The following is a 14,713-nucleotide window of genomic DNA, read 5'->3' on the forward strand; positions in this document are numbered from 1 at the left end:
TTATGACGAGGTGCGTGAGGATTTGGCTTCGGGGGACGGGAATGGTGGAGAGTCTCACCCTTGAATTTCGCAAAAACTTTTGGATTGGTGGTAGCCAACTCGAGTTTTTCGAAGAAGGAGGAAGCACTCGGTAACCTTCCGTAGCTCGGTGGTGCGACGCTTGAAATAGACTTTTGCTTCTTAGAAAAGATGATAAAGGCCTCTGTAAGGACTGAAGGTCATCTTAGTGAGAATCTTACGACCCAACATAAGCTATTGGTGATGGATTTGGAGATAAGAAGGAAGAAGAAGAAGAGAGGATCGTGGATGACGACCGAGGATTAGGTGGGGGAGTTTGACTGTCTAGTGCCCTAGAGATGGGGAGAAGTTGATGGCTATGGGAGCGTGGGATAGTGGGGGGGATGCGAAAGCGTATGCGGCATAGGACGGCCAGTTGCATTAGGGAAGCGGGGGGGGGGGGGGGGGGGTAGAGAGGTATTGGGGTCTCGCGAGGCCGCCGTGACGGGCACCGAGGGGATTGGTGGTGGAATGGAGAAGTCCAAGGGAAGGTAGAAGCAAATAAGCAGGAATATATGAAGTTGGTAGATAGCAAGGATGATGAAGAGAAGCGGACGAACAGGGAAAAGTATAAGATGGCGAGAAAGGAGGTGAAGTTGGCAGTTTCGGCGGCTAAAACGGCAGCCTTTAAACGCCTTTATGCAGAACTAGAGGACAGAGGTAGGGATAAGAAGCTATTTAAGCTCTCCAAGGTAATAGAGAGGAAGACACGCAACTTGGATCAAGTGAAGTGCATCAAGGACGAGGATGGCCAAGTGTTGGTACAGGAAACCCGCATTAGACAGAGATGGCAGTCATACTTTCATGAAATCTTGAACGAAGGAGGGGACAGAGACATTGTGTTGGGAGACTTGGAGCACTCTGATAGGCATCGCGACTTTGGATAATGTAGGAGTATAAAGGTTGAGGAGGCTAAGGGAGCTGTTCGTAGGATGCACAGGGGAAGAGCCACCGGACCTGACGAGATTCCTGGGGAATTTTGGAAAAATGCAGGCAGGGTAGGCTTGGAGTGGCTGACTAGGTTGTTTAATGTCATTTTCAAGACAGCGAAGATGCCAGAAGAATGGAGGTGGAGTACAATGATTCCCTTGTACAAGAACAAGGGAGACATTCAAAGCTGCAACAACTATAGAGGTATCAAGCTGCTAAGTCACACTATGAAAGTATGGGAAAGGGTGGTGGAAATGAGGGTGATGAAAGGTGTGTCTATTTCAGAGAACCAGTTTGGATTCATGTCGGGGCGCTCGACTATAGAAGCCATTCATATTGTAAGGAGATTGGTGGAGTAGTATAGGGAGCGGAAGAGGGACTTGCGCACGGTATTCATTGACTGAGAAAGGCCTACAACAAAGTGCCAAGAGAGGTTAATGGAGATGCTTGGAGGCTAAAGGTGTACTGTGGTATACATTAGAGCGATAAAGGACATGTATGATGGAGCTAAGACCGGGGGTAAGGACGGTAGGAGGAGACTCGAGCACTTCCACTTGTTCGATGGGGTTGCGTCGGGGATCGACTCTTGCTTGGTTTATTCGCCTTGGTGATGGATGAATTGACGCGACAAATACAAAGTGAGGTGCCTTGGTGTATATTGTTCGCGAATGACATAGTCTACGATTGACGAGACTCGCAACGGAGTTAACGATAAGCTGAGCTGGAGGGCTGGAGACAGACGTTGGAGTCTAAAGGATTTAAATTGAGTAGGATCAAGACAGAATACTTGGAGTGCGGTGTTCGGTGGCGTACAAGTGAGGGCGATGAGTAAGTGAGGCTTGGTACCCGGAGCCATTCAAAAGAAAGGAAGTTTCAAGTATCTTGGGTCTATTATACAGGGAGATGGGGATATCGACAACGATGTTTCACATCGTATTGGTGCAGGGTGGATGAAATGGAGGCTCGCCTCCGGAGTGCTGTGTGACAAAAAAGTTCCACCAAAACTTAAAGGTAAGTTCTACAAAATGATGGTTAGACCGACTTTATTGTACGGGGTGGAGTGTTGACCAGTCAAAAAATTTCACGTTCGTAAGATGAAAGTCGCGGAAATGCGAATGCTGCGCGTGGATGTGTGGCACACTAGGAGGGATAGAATTAGGAATGAAGATATCCTAGACAAGGTGGGAGTGGCATCGGTGGAGGACAAGATACGGGAAGCGAGGGCGAGATGGTTTGGGCATGTGAAGAGAGAGACACGAGATGCTCCCGATCGGAGGTGTGAGAGGTTGGCTATGGACGGTTTCGGTGAGAGGTAAAGGGAGGCCGAAGAAGTATTGGGAGAGGTGATTAGGACAAGATATGACACGGTTTCGGCCGAGGACATGACCTTAGATAGGAGGTTGTGGAGGACTCAGATTAGGATAGAAGGCTAGGTGGCTTATCCTTTCACCATAGTAGTTGTAGTTTTGCTCATTTGTTTATTGCCATTGGATTTCTGTATTTGATTACTACTTATATTTGTTGGGCCGTTGTACTTTGATTATCTTATTTATCTATAGTAGTTAATGCTCCTTTCTTTCCGACACGTTCTACCATGACTTTCTCGCCTTTGTTATTCCTTGTTTTCATATTTTTTTCGATATGCTTGGCCTATCCGACCTTTTGTATTGTTTTCCTCTCTTGAGCCGAGGTCTTTCGGAAACTTGACCGCCTACCTTTCAAGGTGGGGGTTAGGTCTGCGTACACTCTACCCTCCCCAGACCCCACATGGTGGGATTATACTGGACTTGTTGTTGTTGTATATATATATATATATATATATATATATATATATATATATCGCGCGCGCGCGCGTGTGAAGAGAGGACTATCATAGCAATACAAATTTGTACCACAAGCTATATAAATTGTACAGTTTAACCAACTACTTTTTTATCCCACGTGGACATATGTTATAATATTGAATATTTATCTCTTCTCATTTATACACGCATGCACTTTAATTTTAATTCTCCAACACATTTATTTTCTCCGTGCACTTATACTTGTTGACTTTTGACCTTTGACTTTTCAAGTTCATTAAGAATTAATAAAGGGATAAGGCACCATTACCCCCCTGAACTATACCCGAATTTGCTACGACACACCTTACCTTTCCCTGGGCCCTATTACCCCCCTAAACTTATTTAAAACGGAATAATTACCCCTCAAATGCCGATGTGGCAAAGAGAGTGTGTTTTCACTCTCTCTTTGAGTGAGAAACATAAAAAAGGGAAAACTTAATTTTTTTCCCTTAAAAATCTGCATTTTCTTAAAAATTTGAAAATAAATCTAGTCTTCCACATTTAGTTTTAAAAAACGGGTTTTCCACATGTTAAGAAAATAATTAATTTTTTCAAAATTTTATAAAAATTCATTTTTTTTCACATTTTGGCAAGAAAAACACTTTTCCGGATTTTATTTGAAAAATAAAAGTGTCCTAAGAAAATAAAATCATGAAAATCAAGATTTTTTAAGACTTTTTAAAAAAATAATCAAGTTTTCCATATTTTTAACAAATCCATTTTTCCATATTTAAAAAAAAAAATCATTTTTCGGTTTTTTTTTTTTTTAAAAAACGAGTTTTAAAAAAAAATCAAATTTTCAATTTTTTTTTAAAAGGGTTTTAAAAATCCTTTTTTTAAAAGAAAATTCAGTTTTTTAATCCATGTTTTTAGTTTTTTTTTTTTTTAATGGGTTTAAAAAAATCAAATTTTTCAAATTAAAAAAAAAGACGGGTTTTAAAACTCATTTTTTTTTTTTTTAATGAAAATTCAGTTTTTATTTTTATTTAAAAAAAAATTGACACGTAAATAAAAAAAATTAAAAAAATAAGAAGAAAACAAATAAATACATATGTGGCAAGGAGAGTGTATGTCACTCTCCCATATGAGAGTGGGCATCGGCGTTTAGGGGTAATTATTCCGTTTTAAATAAGTTTGTGGGGTAATAGGATCCTGGAAAAGATAAGGTGTGTCGTAGCAAATTCGGGTATAGTTCAGGGGGATAACGGTGCCTTATCCCTAAATGAAGTACTTCCTCCGCCCCATATTACTTGACCACATTACTAAACAACTTTTTTATCCTACGTGGACAAATGTCATAGTACTGAATATTTATTCTCTTATCATGTATACACGTATGCACTTCAATTTTCTATTATATATAAACGTGAAAGAGGCAATTATTGTACTAGGAGCAATGTCAATTGTACTATAAACTTGGACCAATCTCATTGGTCATTGAATTTGTTATGCCTCTTTATACACACGTGTACTGTATTTTTATTTAAGCACAACACCTGTACACACTCACAAATCATGTTTCCTTCACCTCTTCCCTTGATTTCTAGGGGCTTTCTTCAGCAAATACTTATCTGTATACGTATATTCCACTTTTACCTTAATTTTATTACTCTATTATAGAAAACACATAAAATTGTACTCTAAGCAGGGACTAACATGTGTACATCTCAGAAGTTTAACATTAATTCTACCTCTGATGTGTTTACTTTTTAGGTCCCCACGTATCCGTAGTGTCTCAATTGTCCTTTTATTTCCTTCATTTGCCATATACTCCCTCTGTCTCAATTTAAGTGTCTAAGTTTGACTAGACAATAAAAATAGACTTTTGAATCTTGTGGTTCTAAATTAAAAATGTGTATAATATAATAAAATATCCTTTGAATCTTGTGATTATAAACTTGACATGTACGATATTTGAATTGTCAACTTACTAAATATAAAAAGAAGCGGACAGAACCAAAATAAGATAAATTTTAACAACAATTGAGAAATTAATAGAAAAAATAAGAGGAAAAGAAACAAAATGTGGAGACTCACTAAGGAGTTTCATTTGTGGATTGCTTCTTCGCTTAATCATTTCTCCTCTTAATTTTTTCATTGCTCCTCTTTGCTTTGATATTTAATTTTTCATTTTATTGCTTATTTTATCCTTCTTTGCAATTCTCTGGTAGTATTATATATAAGTGGCAAGGGAGGACGAACACAACATTGACAAATTGCACAAAAAGTTGTCTGAGTTGTATACAAAATTTGGATTTATTTCAATTGTATTTGATTTCTTTCCTTTTTTTCCAGTTGTGGGTCCACTTCATTTAACAAGTACTACTACTTAGTTTGTCACCTATTCTCTGTAAACGTATATTTTACTTTTATGTTATCATATTTCTTTACTTCTATACTTCATTTTATTACTCTATTATAGAAAGCATATAAAATTGTACTCTAAGCAGCGACTAACATGTGTACATTTCAGAAGTTTAACATTAATTCTACCTCTTATGTGTTTACTTTTTAAGTCCCCACTTGTCCGCAATGTCTCAATTGTCTTTTCATTTCCTTTATTTGGCATATAGTCCCTCTGTCTCAATTTAAGTATCTAAGTTTGACTAGACACGGAGTTTAAGAAATAAAGATAGACTTTTGAATCTCGTGGTTCTAAATTAAAAATGTGTATAATATAATAAAAATATTCTTTGAATCTTGTGATTATAAACTTGATATATAGGATATTTGACTTGTCAACTTACTAAATATAAAATAAGGCGGACATAACCAAAATAAGACAAAATATGGATACTCACTAAGGAGAATCACGGTATCCTTTGCAAAATGTACAAACCATAAAAACTAACTAAAGTGAGTAACCAAATTAATCATGTTCGGCCCGAGCGATGCACGGGCATAGTTTGCTAGTACTAATAGAAATGTTAACTGTTCAAAAAAAAAAAAAAAATTGAACATACTGGATTATCTCATCTTTTGTAGGGGAAAGGGTCAAAAATACCCCTCTACTTTGAGAAAAGGGCTAAAAATATCCTTCATTACAAATTTGGATCAAAAATACCCCTCACCTCATTAAAAGATGTTTTTAGCCCTTTTCCTAAAGTAGAGAGGCATTTTTGACCTTTTCCCCTCTTTTTTATCAGACTGTTGGTTTATACTATAAAATCAATCAAGATAAATAGGTGAGTCACGTTTTTAAAATAAGATCTTTATCGTTATTTCTACTATTTTAGAAGCACGGGTTCGAGGCAGGATCGTCGTCATCATTCCAAGGGCATTTCGGTCATTTCACTTTAAATCTAGAAGACTCACTTTACCATATCTCTAACGATTGCCGACTTCCAAACAAACCCATCTCTCGGTTGCCCGCTTCCGAAAAATACTCGGAGTTTTTTTCACCCTTCAACTTGGTTTTGCAAGTTCGGTATATGTTCTTCGTTAAGTTTTTGTCGGAATCTTCTATTTCTTCTTCTGATCTTTTTTTACATTTTCAAGTTCTCTTCAGATTTCTCATTTTATTGGTTGAATTTCATGGCTATTGAAGGAAAGATAAAGCTTTTAGGTGAGACAGATTATTGTTGTAATAGCATTTGCTTTAGAATTCTTTTCGAATTTCACAAATGTTAGTTCAAATTATGTTAATACCCAATCTAATTGCTTTTTTTGTTGTTGTTGTTGTTGTTGTTTCAGACGATGAAAAAAGTAACTTTTTGGTTCTCATCTCCTGTGTTTCGTCCATTTCCATCTTTGGACCTATTAGTGGAGGTATAATAATTTAGTGCTTGAACTAATTTTGTGCAAGGTTGTATTTCACACATAGGATGGCATGTACGCAACTCATTAGTAAATTAAAAGCTATCATCAGCTATAGGCCAGCACCTAATGTCAACTTTTAATCCATCAAAAAATATTTTTAGCCATCCCTGCCCCCTCACGTCAATCCCACGAGCCTCTTATCCATTCTCATTGAACGACGGCGGGGGAGCAAATCCAACTAGAAAAACTCACATTGGGCTTAGGGATAATCGGCTCGAACCGATGACTTCCACCACGTCAAGGTGACACTCTACCGCTGAGTTATATCCCTTCCCCGCCCCATCGAGAAATAGAACTGACTAATCCTAAGTCAAAGGGTCGAGAAACTCAACGCTCAAAAAATATTTTTTCTCTGAAGTAGTTAGTTGCTTGATTAGGGCTTTTTGCACTTTGTTAATTGTTACTCAGAGTGGTAAACTTGAGAACTTTTTGCGTTTATTTCACTGTGCGGCATTTATGCATATTCCTAAATAGTAAGTCTATTTCCGATTTCAATGTGTTTCGGGCATAAGTATTCACAAGCTATTGGTCTGTACACACAAGTGATTAAGTTAAACAAGTGAGAATGTGGTGTACTGGGCTAATCGTGTGTTTGCTCACATCAAATTGAAGGAATATTGCAGCGTAATAGAGGACGGAGCTAAAGCTATTGAAATTGTCTCCTAATTCGTTACGTGGGCCCCACCTTATTTTTTCTACTATTATAGAAGAGTGGGCCCTTCATTTTTTTTTATCATAGAAGAGTGGGCCCTTAATTATCATATGTATTCATATAGTATTCCTCAAAGCTTCTCTCTGATGCAGAAGGAAAGTAACCAATTAGTGTTTCTTTGGCTTTATCTACACATCTGGTCTTCAGAGGCTTTCCTGAAGAGAGCAAAATAATTTCTTAGAATGTGATATGTTAATTAATATGCACCCAGATACGTAAAATGAAATAATAACACAAAGCTCAAGCTGAAAAAATATATTATAATTAATAGTGCCTGCAAGAGTGCAACATGAATCTGCACCTTTTAGTTTGCTAAAAATCCATTTCCTTCTTTTCAACATTATTTGGGAGGCTCCGCAACAAAAAAAATGCTGGTCAAGTTAAAGTCGCTTCATTGAAGTAAAAGAGGTGATAAAAAAGCGATGGAAATATAGTATAATTCCCTTTAGAAGATATACTAATTCATGGCTGACAGAAAATATGATGTGCAACAAATAAAAAAGAAGAGAATACCCATGTATTTCAACAACAAAACAAAAAAAAAGAGAACACCCCCTTCTTCATCTGGTTTTAAGAATTCAAATATATAGCTATTGCATTCAAATGCAATGGGGCTACAACTACAATAAGCTTAGATGACATATAAAGATAAAGAGCTCAAGCAAACTTAATAACTACAATCCTTCCAAATGATGCAAGATAACGTCACCATAATTTATACCTGACTCAAGTAATCTCATTGCTTCGAATCCAAATCCTTTCCTTTCAGAAGATATACTTACTGCTCCGATTCGAGATCAATCATACCTTTATCTTAATTCTTCAATTTCCATATTCCATTCACAATCACATTGACTGCTATCGACCGAAAATCACCCAAACATCTCATTCTCGACATGGCTGCTTCCTGGCTTTTAAGTCAAATCCAATGGCAAGTTTGACCTTTTGCAATGCTTAGATATAGCTTACGTGTCTACAGGAGCTCAAATAAAATTTACGTGTCTGTTATGGTTTTAATGGAAAGCCACCTCAAATCTCTATTTAGTCTTTTCATCTACCTATCTAAATTTCTCTCCACATTATATGATCAGGGATTCCTTAATGTAATATGATTTAATTTCAAAATATAATCAAATTAACTCTCAAACTCAGAATAATCATTTAACAAAATGCAAACAAATTCTTGAATCATCCACCATAAAATACTTCTGGAAACACACATGACCCGATGCATATACAAATAAAATGGTAGCAATTTAGCGGTAGAAAACTATGTGTTTCTTGTTACTTTTATCATCTGCACCAAAATTAAAATTAACAAACCCCAATAGCCTTAGTATTTCAAGGACAAATTACATTGAAAGCTCAATTAAACAGGCAGAAAAGTACCTTCTGCAGGCTACTGATTCGAGTTGCTAACATCACTCATATGTTCCGAAGGACCAATCTATAAGCTTTTTTTGAGTCACCTGCAGTCCAATGATGATACAATTAGCTTGAGATTTATGGTATCTTCTGCATTATTATCCCCAACTGTAAATGAACTAACGAATATAACGTACAAAAGCCTACTAATAAAAACAAGCATAATATCAGAGGAAAACTTATACACCGATATTTTGGATATTTTGCTAAGCAAAGAGCTATGCTTTGGACTATTAACATCTTGCACGCAATCAAGGTAGCTTAGTATACGTTTATAGCAAACTAAATAATTAGTGGATTGAACCTATCTTGGAATATCTTCTAAATTATATATACAAATTTAATGAAGTAATTTCCAAAGAGCTCAAAGCATAATTTAATTCAACAACTAACCTGATTAGACCATATGAGAAGGATGTCTGCTGCAAAGGGCAATCTTCAATCACAATTTTCATCCCGGAATGCATTAATGCATCCTCTGGACATTCCCCTTCAAGGCAGACAATATCGTGTTCATTAATTGAGAGGTCGCAATAATCCGATGACACGATAAGGTTAAACTCTGCTTTAGAATACGGGGTAGAGTTCTATTTCATGGTTTAAAGAGATGACATGCTTGGTAAATTGCACCTTCTAATAACAGCTGCAGGCAGCGCCTCTGTATCACAAGCACCATATTTTTAAATGGTCGACGTCAAAGCCAAAGTTCCCAAGGGGCCAGATTTTGTATAGTTTAGACATTATGAAAGCACAGTGAGAGCCAACAATGGAAGAGACCTACCTAAATTTGTTACTGTAATTAACTAAATGGAAAAATATAAAAAGTTATCAGTGGTCGCCAACTGATGGATGTTAGCATCAATTGAACAAACATGAGCGTCGGCTAAATTCTAGATCCAATTAGTTGTAACATCGTGTCCATGGGTGAATATATGGTTGGTCCAATGAAGACGATGTTAATTTACCTATTGAAAGCGTCACAACAAAATGAGATTTCCCAAATATTGGAGGAGGATCAACTTTGTAAGTAATAGGGAGAAAGAAACGATGGTGCCAGGAAAATCCTTGTATTCGAGAGGGTTAAGAAAAAAATGAGTGTTTCCATGAACACTAACAAAAAAGGACAAAATCTGGCGAGAATTTCGATTTCTAAAATCATTGCGAAAATTCCTTAATTGTGTTCGGGGAAGAAATCCAAGCTGATACTATCTAACCCCAAAAATTCAGATCATATACCCAACAAAAATAAACCTCTCTAAAAGCTAAATAAAAGAGCATCATAGACACATAATTAAAGAATAAAAAAAAAGAAGATTTTGCAAAGAAATTGAAAGATTCACATACTTTAAGTTGGAATATCAGAATTCTAAGACATTTTTGCATATTCACATCCATGGAATCTGATAATTAGGCTTCTCTGCTTAGTAACAACATACTGACTTCTCCAATTTAGAACCCTAGATCAAAATTACAAGACCAAGAAGATACAATCACAATTAGGTGACAAATATAAAGAACAACTAAGAGAACAGACCGAACTATGCAATTACCTTGTAAAGACAGAGTCTCAGAGTATGTCAAAGAGAGCACGACTACAACACTATACAATTGAGTTTGAAGAGAACCCACCCAGGTAGAAATTGAATAGAGCTGATGATTTCTCTTTAAAGGTTCGGATGAAACTAAGAAATTGTTTTTTCAAGTGTAAAAAAAAGATGAAAGGAAGGATGTTTCTAGAGCGATGTTGTGTCGTGGAATGAGAGTAGGTTGAACACGTATGTTAATGCTACAACACCTAGAAGGTAAAATGTCAAAATTGCCCTCTGCTTAATGAAGCAGGCATGTCGACGACGATCTACTCTGAAACTCATGTTTCTATAATAGTAGAAAAATTAGAAACAAATGCAAGTTCACTTTCTTAATATTCTATGTGACTTAGGAGCTTGTAGGTTGAGTCAAGGACAACAAAAAGTTTTTCATTCAAGTTTACTGATTTCCAACTAATGCAACTAAAAGTTCCACAAATATGACCTGCTCTGACAACTAACCAGAATCAACCATATGACTTCTTTCTGCAAATGAAAACAGAAAAGAATAATAATTATGCCAATTCTGCCTAAAAAATTCTTCAGATGTTCAAGGGTGGGATTGGTCATCTTCTACCTTAATCTGCTACAACTAAATGTCATTGAACTTAAATTTGATGTCAAAATGTTATTAGTATTTCCAGATAACTTATCTAGTACATATGGAAGTTGCTGGAGCATAGAATTGACAAGGAATCTTAAAGGTCACAAATAACATATTGCACGAACAATGTCACTGGTATGGCATTATCTTCTCTTCTAAATATGGTAGCTAGTTACATAAGCAATGTTCTTCTCAAGATATATTATGTAGTAAAGCTTTAAAATAAAAAATAAGAACAATTTGATTATCACCAGCAATATGCAACTGATACAACTTAAGATGTTCAAAAAACAATACCAACCTGTTGAAAATTCTTGAATGCGTCTTTGAACTTCCCATTGCCAAATATGCAGCCTCTCGCCTATAATAACCCTGCAACCCCGATCACAACCCATCAGAGATTAAGCACACAGCACCCGTATCAACCTACATCGAAAACAATAAAAAAGTAAGCACAATTCTTTTCCAATATTTTGACAATTTGAAACAAACCTTTGAATATCTGGGGACAATTTCAATAGCTTTAGCTCCGTCCTCTATTACGCTGCAATATTCCTTCAATTTGATGTGAGCAAACACACGATTAGCCCAGTACACCACATTCTCACTGTTTAACTTAATCACTTGTGTGTACAGACCAATAGCTTGTGAATACTTATGCCCTGAAACACATTGAAATCGGAAATAGACTTACTATTTAGGAATATGCATAAATGCCGCACAGTGAAATAAACTGCAAAAAGTTCTCAAGTTTACCACTCTGAGTAACAATTAACAAAGTGCAAAAAGCCCTAATCAAGCAACTAACTACTTCAGAGAAAAAATATTTTTTGATGGGTTAAAAGTTGACATTAGGTGCTGGCCTATAGCTGATGATAGCTTTTAATTTACTAATGAGTTGCAGACATGCCATCCTATGTGTGAAATACAACCTTGCACAAAATTAGTTCAAGCACTAAATTATTATACCTCCACTAATAGGTCCAAAGATGGAAATGGACGAAACACAGGAGATGAGAACCAAAAAGTTACTTTTTTCATCGTCTGAAACAACAACAACAAAAAAAAGCAATTAGATTGGGTATTAACATAATTTGAACTAACATTTGTGAAATTCGAAAAGAATTCTAAAGCAAATGCTATTACAACAATAATCTGTCTCACCTAAAAGCTTTATCTTTCCTTCAATAGCCATGAAATTCAACCAAGAAAATGAGAAATCTGAAGAGAACTTGAAAATGTAAAAAAAGATCAGAAGAAGAAATAGAAGATTTCGACAAAAACTTAACAGGAACATATACCTGAACTTGCAAAACCAGTTGAAGGGGTGAAAAAAACTCCGAGTATTTTCTGGAAGCGGGCAAACTGAGAGATGGGTTTGTTTGGAAGTCGGCAACTGTTAGAGATATGGTAAAGTGAGTCTTCTAGATTTAAAGTGAAATGACCGAAATGCCCTTGGAATGATGACGACGATCCTGCCTCGAACCCGTGCTTCTATAATAGTAGAAATTTTCATTATGAAACGATTTTCCTTCGTTGTACAAAGTGTGATTAAGCTTAGCATTTGATAATTAAAAATGAGAATTAGATTTTATGCCTCTTTTTTGCCTATAACAGCCAAGTATTATTTAAATGTCAATGCTGTTATAGATGTATAACAGCCATTCTCTATAATAACTGAAAAATTTCGGACCCAACGATATTGTTATAGAGAGATTTGACTGTACTAGATAGTAGGGGATTTGATCCCATCAATATCAATGATAGGGTTTCATTTAATTGATATTTTTTCTTTTTCCAAATTTTTTTTTATTTCCTTCTTTTAGTCTTTTATTTTTATTTATAAAAAAAGATGAAAAAATATGAATCTTATGAATAAGCGTCGAGAAATCATAGTAATGGCTTTAGAGGAAAAAGAAAAAGGAGGTCAAATCTCAAATTTACGTCCCGAGATTTTAACATTACCATTTCTTTCTTTTTCATTAACTTTATTTTTAATATTCTACTTTTTCAAGTTCACATTTACTAATTTCTTAAATGAGTTGTTTCGTATTTAATCTAATTTTTTTATAGGTTCTCTTTTAAGAAATTTAAAAAATATGCTTGATTACTAAAAATTAATTTTCGTTTATAAAAGTAATGACATTAGTATTCAACTTTATTTTAATTCTTTTTATGACCGCGCGGGCAAGTACACTAGTATACTAGTATAAGTGGTCAAACTGTGTTGTGCTAATAGTGTAAAAAATCTTCACATTGTCAATAATATAACTTAAATGCGACCAAAATTACTTAAACACAAAAAAGAAAGGATAGGGAGATGACGGATTTGGCTCCTCTCCATTACACCTTCTTTCTATTTCCTCAAGTACATAATTGGATGAGTGACACTTGTCATATTTATTTATTAAAGGTCTAGATTAAATTGATTTGATAAGCATCTTAACCATAGTCAAAAGAATAAACTTTGGGAAAACACTTAATTTTTAGTAAGAAAACCTATATTTCCACAAACTTTGGTACCCATAAACATCATTAATAATTCCATATTTAATTACCTCCAGCAGCAACTACGCATCAGTGATCCCCAATTATCAAATTTTTTGTTGAACATCAACATTACTACATCAGTAATTCTTCACAACCCCACCCTCCCAGTAAAAAAAAAAAAACTGAAATTCATAGGACATTTTTTCCCTATGTTTATGTTATAGCGTCATTAGCAATAGGATTTTTCTTTTGTTTAGTTCTTTATCTTTTCTCTTTTCTGAGCATTACAAACATGTCCAACAATTACAAAAACATTTCTAGCGAAGATGATAAAAATCTGTCATTTCTTAGGGCAAAACAGTAAAGCGCCTCCATATCGGGCTAAATCATTGTAATTATTTTGCTCATTTGAATATTATAATGCCTAAATCTGATGGATTTTGACTTGGAAGTTTAAGGTTTGTGTCTAAAGGTAGATAAGTTCATAAAAACAAACAAATATAACTTCAATGAATACTTTTTTTCAAATTGAAAATGAAGATTTGCTAATGCTGAACGGCAGAATTGATTAATAATAAGAATCCCTAATGAGAATGAGATTCAATTTTTTTCCTTTAAAAGCTTCAGTTTTAGGGGGGCGGTGTGTGAGGTTTTATGATGTTCAACAATTTTAATACTTGGATGTAAAATAAAATTATGATCTTAATTGGTACTAAATTTTTTGGAGATCTAAGTGTTTTCCCTAAATCTATCCTCTTAACTATGGTTAAGATACTTATCAAATTAACTTAACGGAAAATGGCCAAATATATCCCTATATTATTAGAAAAGGGCCAAATATACCCTTCGTTATATTTTGAGTTGCAAATATACTTTGAAATCGGCTTCAAATATACCCTTCATTCGTTAAATTTGTCCAAAAGCTTAAAGACATCCTATCCTATAACAAGCATGTTAAATTATGATGCGAAAAAGATTCTTGGCATCATCCCTAACCCATTTTACTCCTCTCCTCTTCCACCACTAAAATTTCCACCCACTCCACTACCCTACCATTACCGCCATATAGTTACAACTCTACAAAATTCATCTATGGAGCATAGAGAAGAAACCAAGCAAACTTATTGAACCTTATATCTGAAGTTTGTCATATGCAATTGTGCTTTGTCTTCCATTTTGGCCTTTGGAATTGAGACGTTCTCTTCCCTTTTTAATGTTTTTTTTTTTTTTTCTCTGAAGATAATGG

General features: G+C 35.3%; 1 protein-coding gene across 4 annotated transcripts; it reads right to left on the reverse strand.

The window, feature by feature from the left end:
* Window positions 1–7,409: 7,409 nt before the first annotated feature.
* LOC132039392 (serine/threonine-protein phosphatase 5-like) lies at window positions 7,410–12,429 on the reverse strand. 4 transcript variants are annotated; one of them, XR_009410377.1, is made up of 8 exons: window positions 12,279–12,429; window positions 12,142–12,198; window positions 11,947–12,021; window positions 11,470–11,639; window positions 9,418–11,403; window positions 9,181–9,277; window positions 8,752–8,831; window positions 7,410–7,517 (listed from the first exon to the last, which is right to left on the reverse strand). XR_009410377.1 is itself a non-coding variant. In XM_059429880.1 (5 exons), the coding sequence occupies exons 2-5, from the start codon at window positions 12,170–12,172 to the stop codon at window positions 11,170–11,172; spliced, it is 456 nt and encodes a 151-aa protein (XP_059285863.1). In that variant the 5' UTR covers window positions 12,173–12,208; window positions 12,279–12,426; the 3' UTR covers window positions 9,418–11,169. The 4 variants fall into 4 exon arrangements, 2 of the variants coding, with proteins under 2 accessions (XP_059285863.1, XP_059285870.1); XR_009410378.1 differs by lacking the exon at window positions 12,142–12,198; XM_059429880.1 differs by lacking the exons at window positions 7,410–7,517; window positions 8,752–8,831; window positions 9,181–9,277 and having other exon boundaries at window positions 9,418–11,349; window positions 12,142–12,208; window positions 12,279–12,426.
* Between the last annotated feature and the right edge of the window lie 2,284 nt (window positions 12,430–14,713).

The sequence above is a fragment of the Lycium ferocissimum genome, chromosome 2, assembly GCF_029784015.1.
Source record: "Lycium ferocissimum isolate CSIRO_LF1 chromosome 2, AGI_CSIRO_Lferr_CH_V1, whole genome shotgun sequence".
Lineage (NCBI taxonomy): Eukaryota > Viridiplantae > Streptophyta > Magnoliopsida > Solanales > Solanaceae > Lycium > Lycium ferocissimum.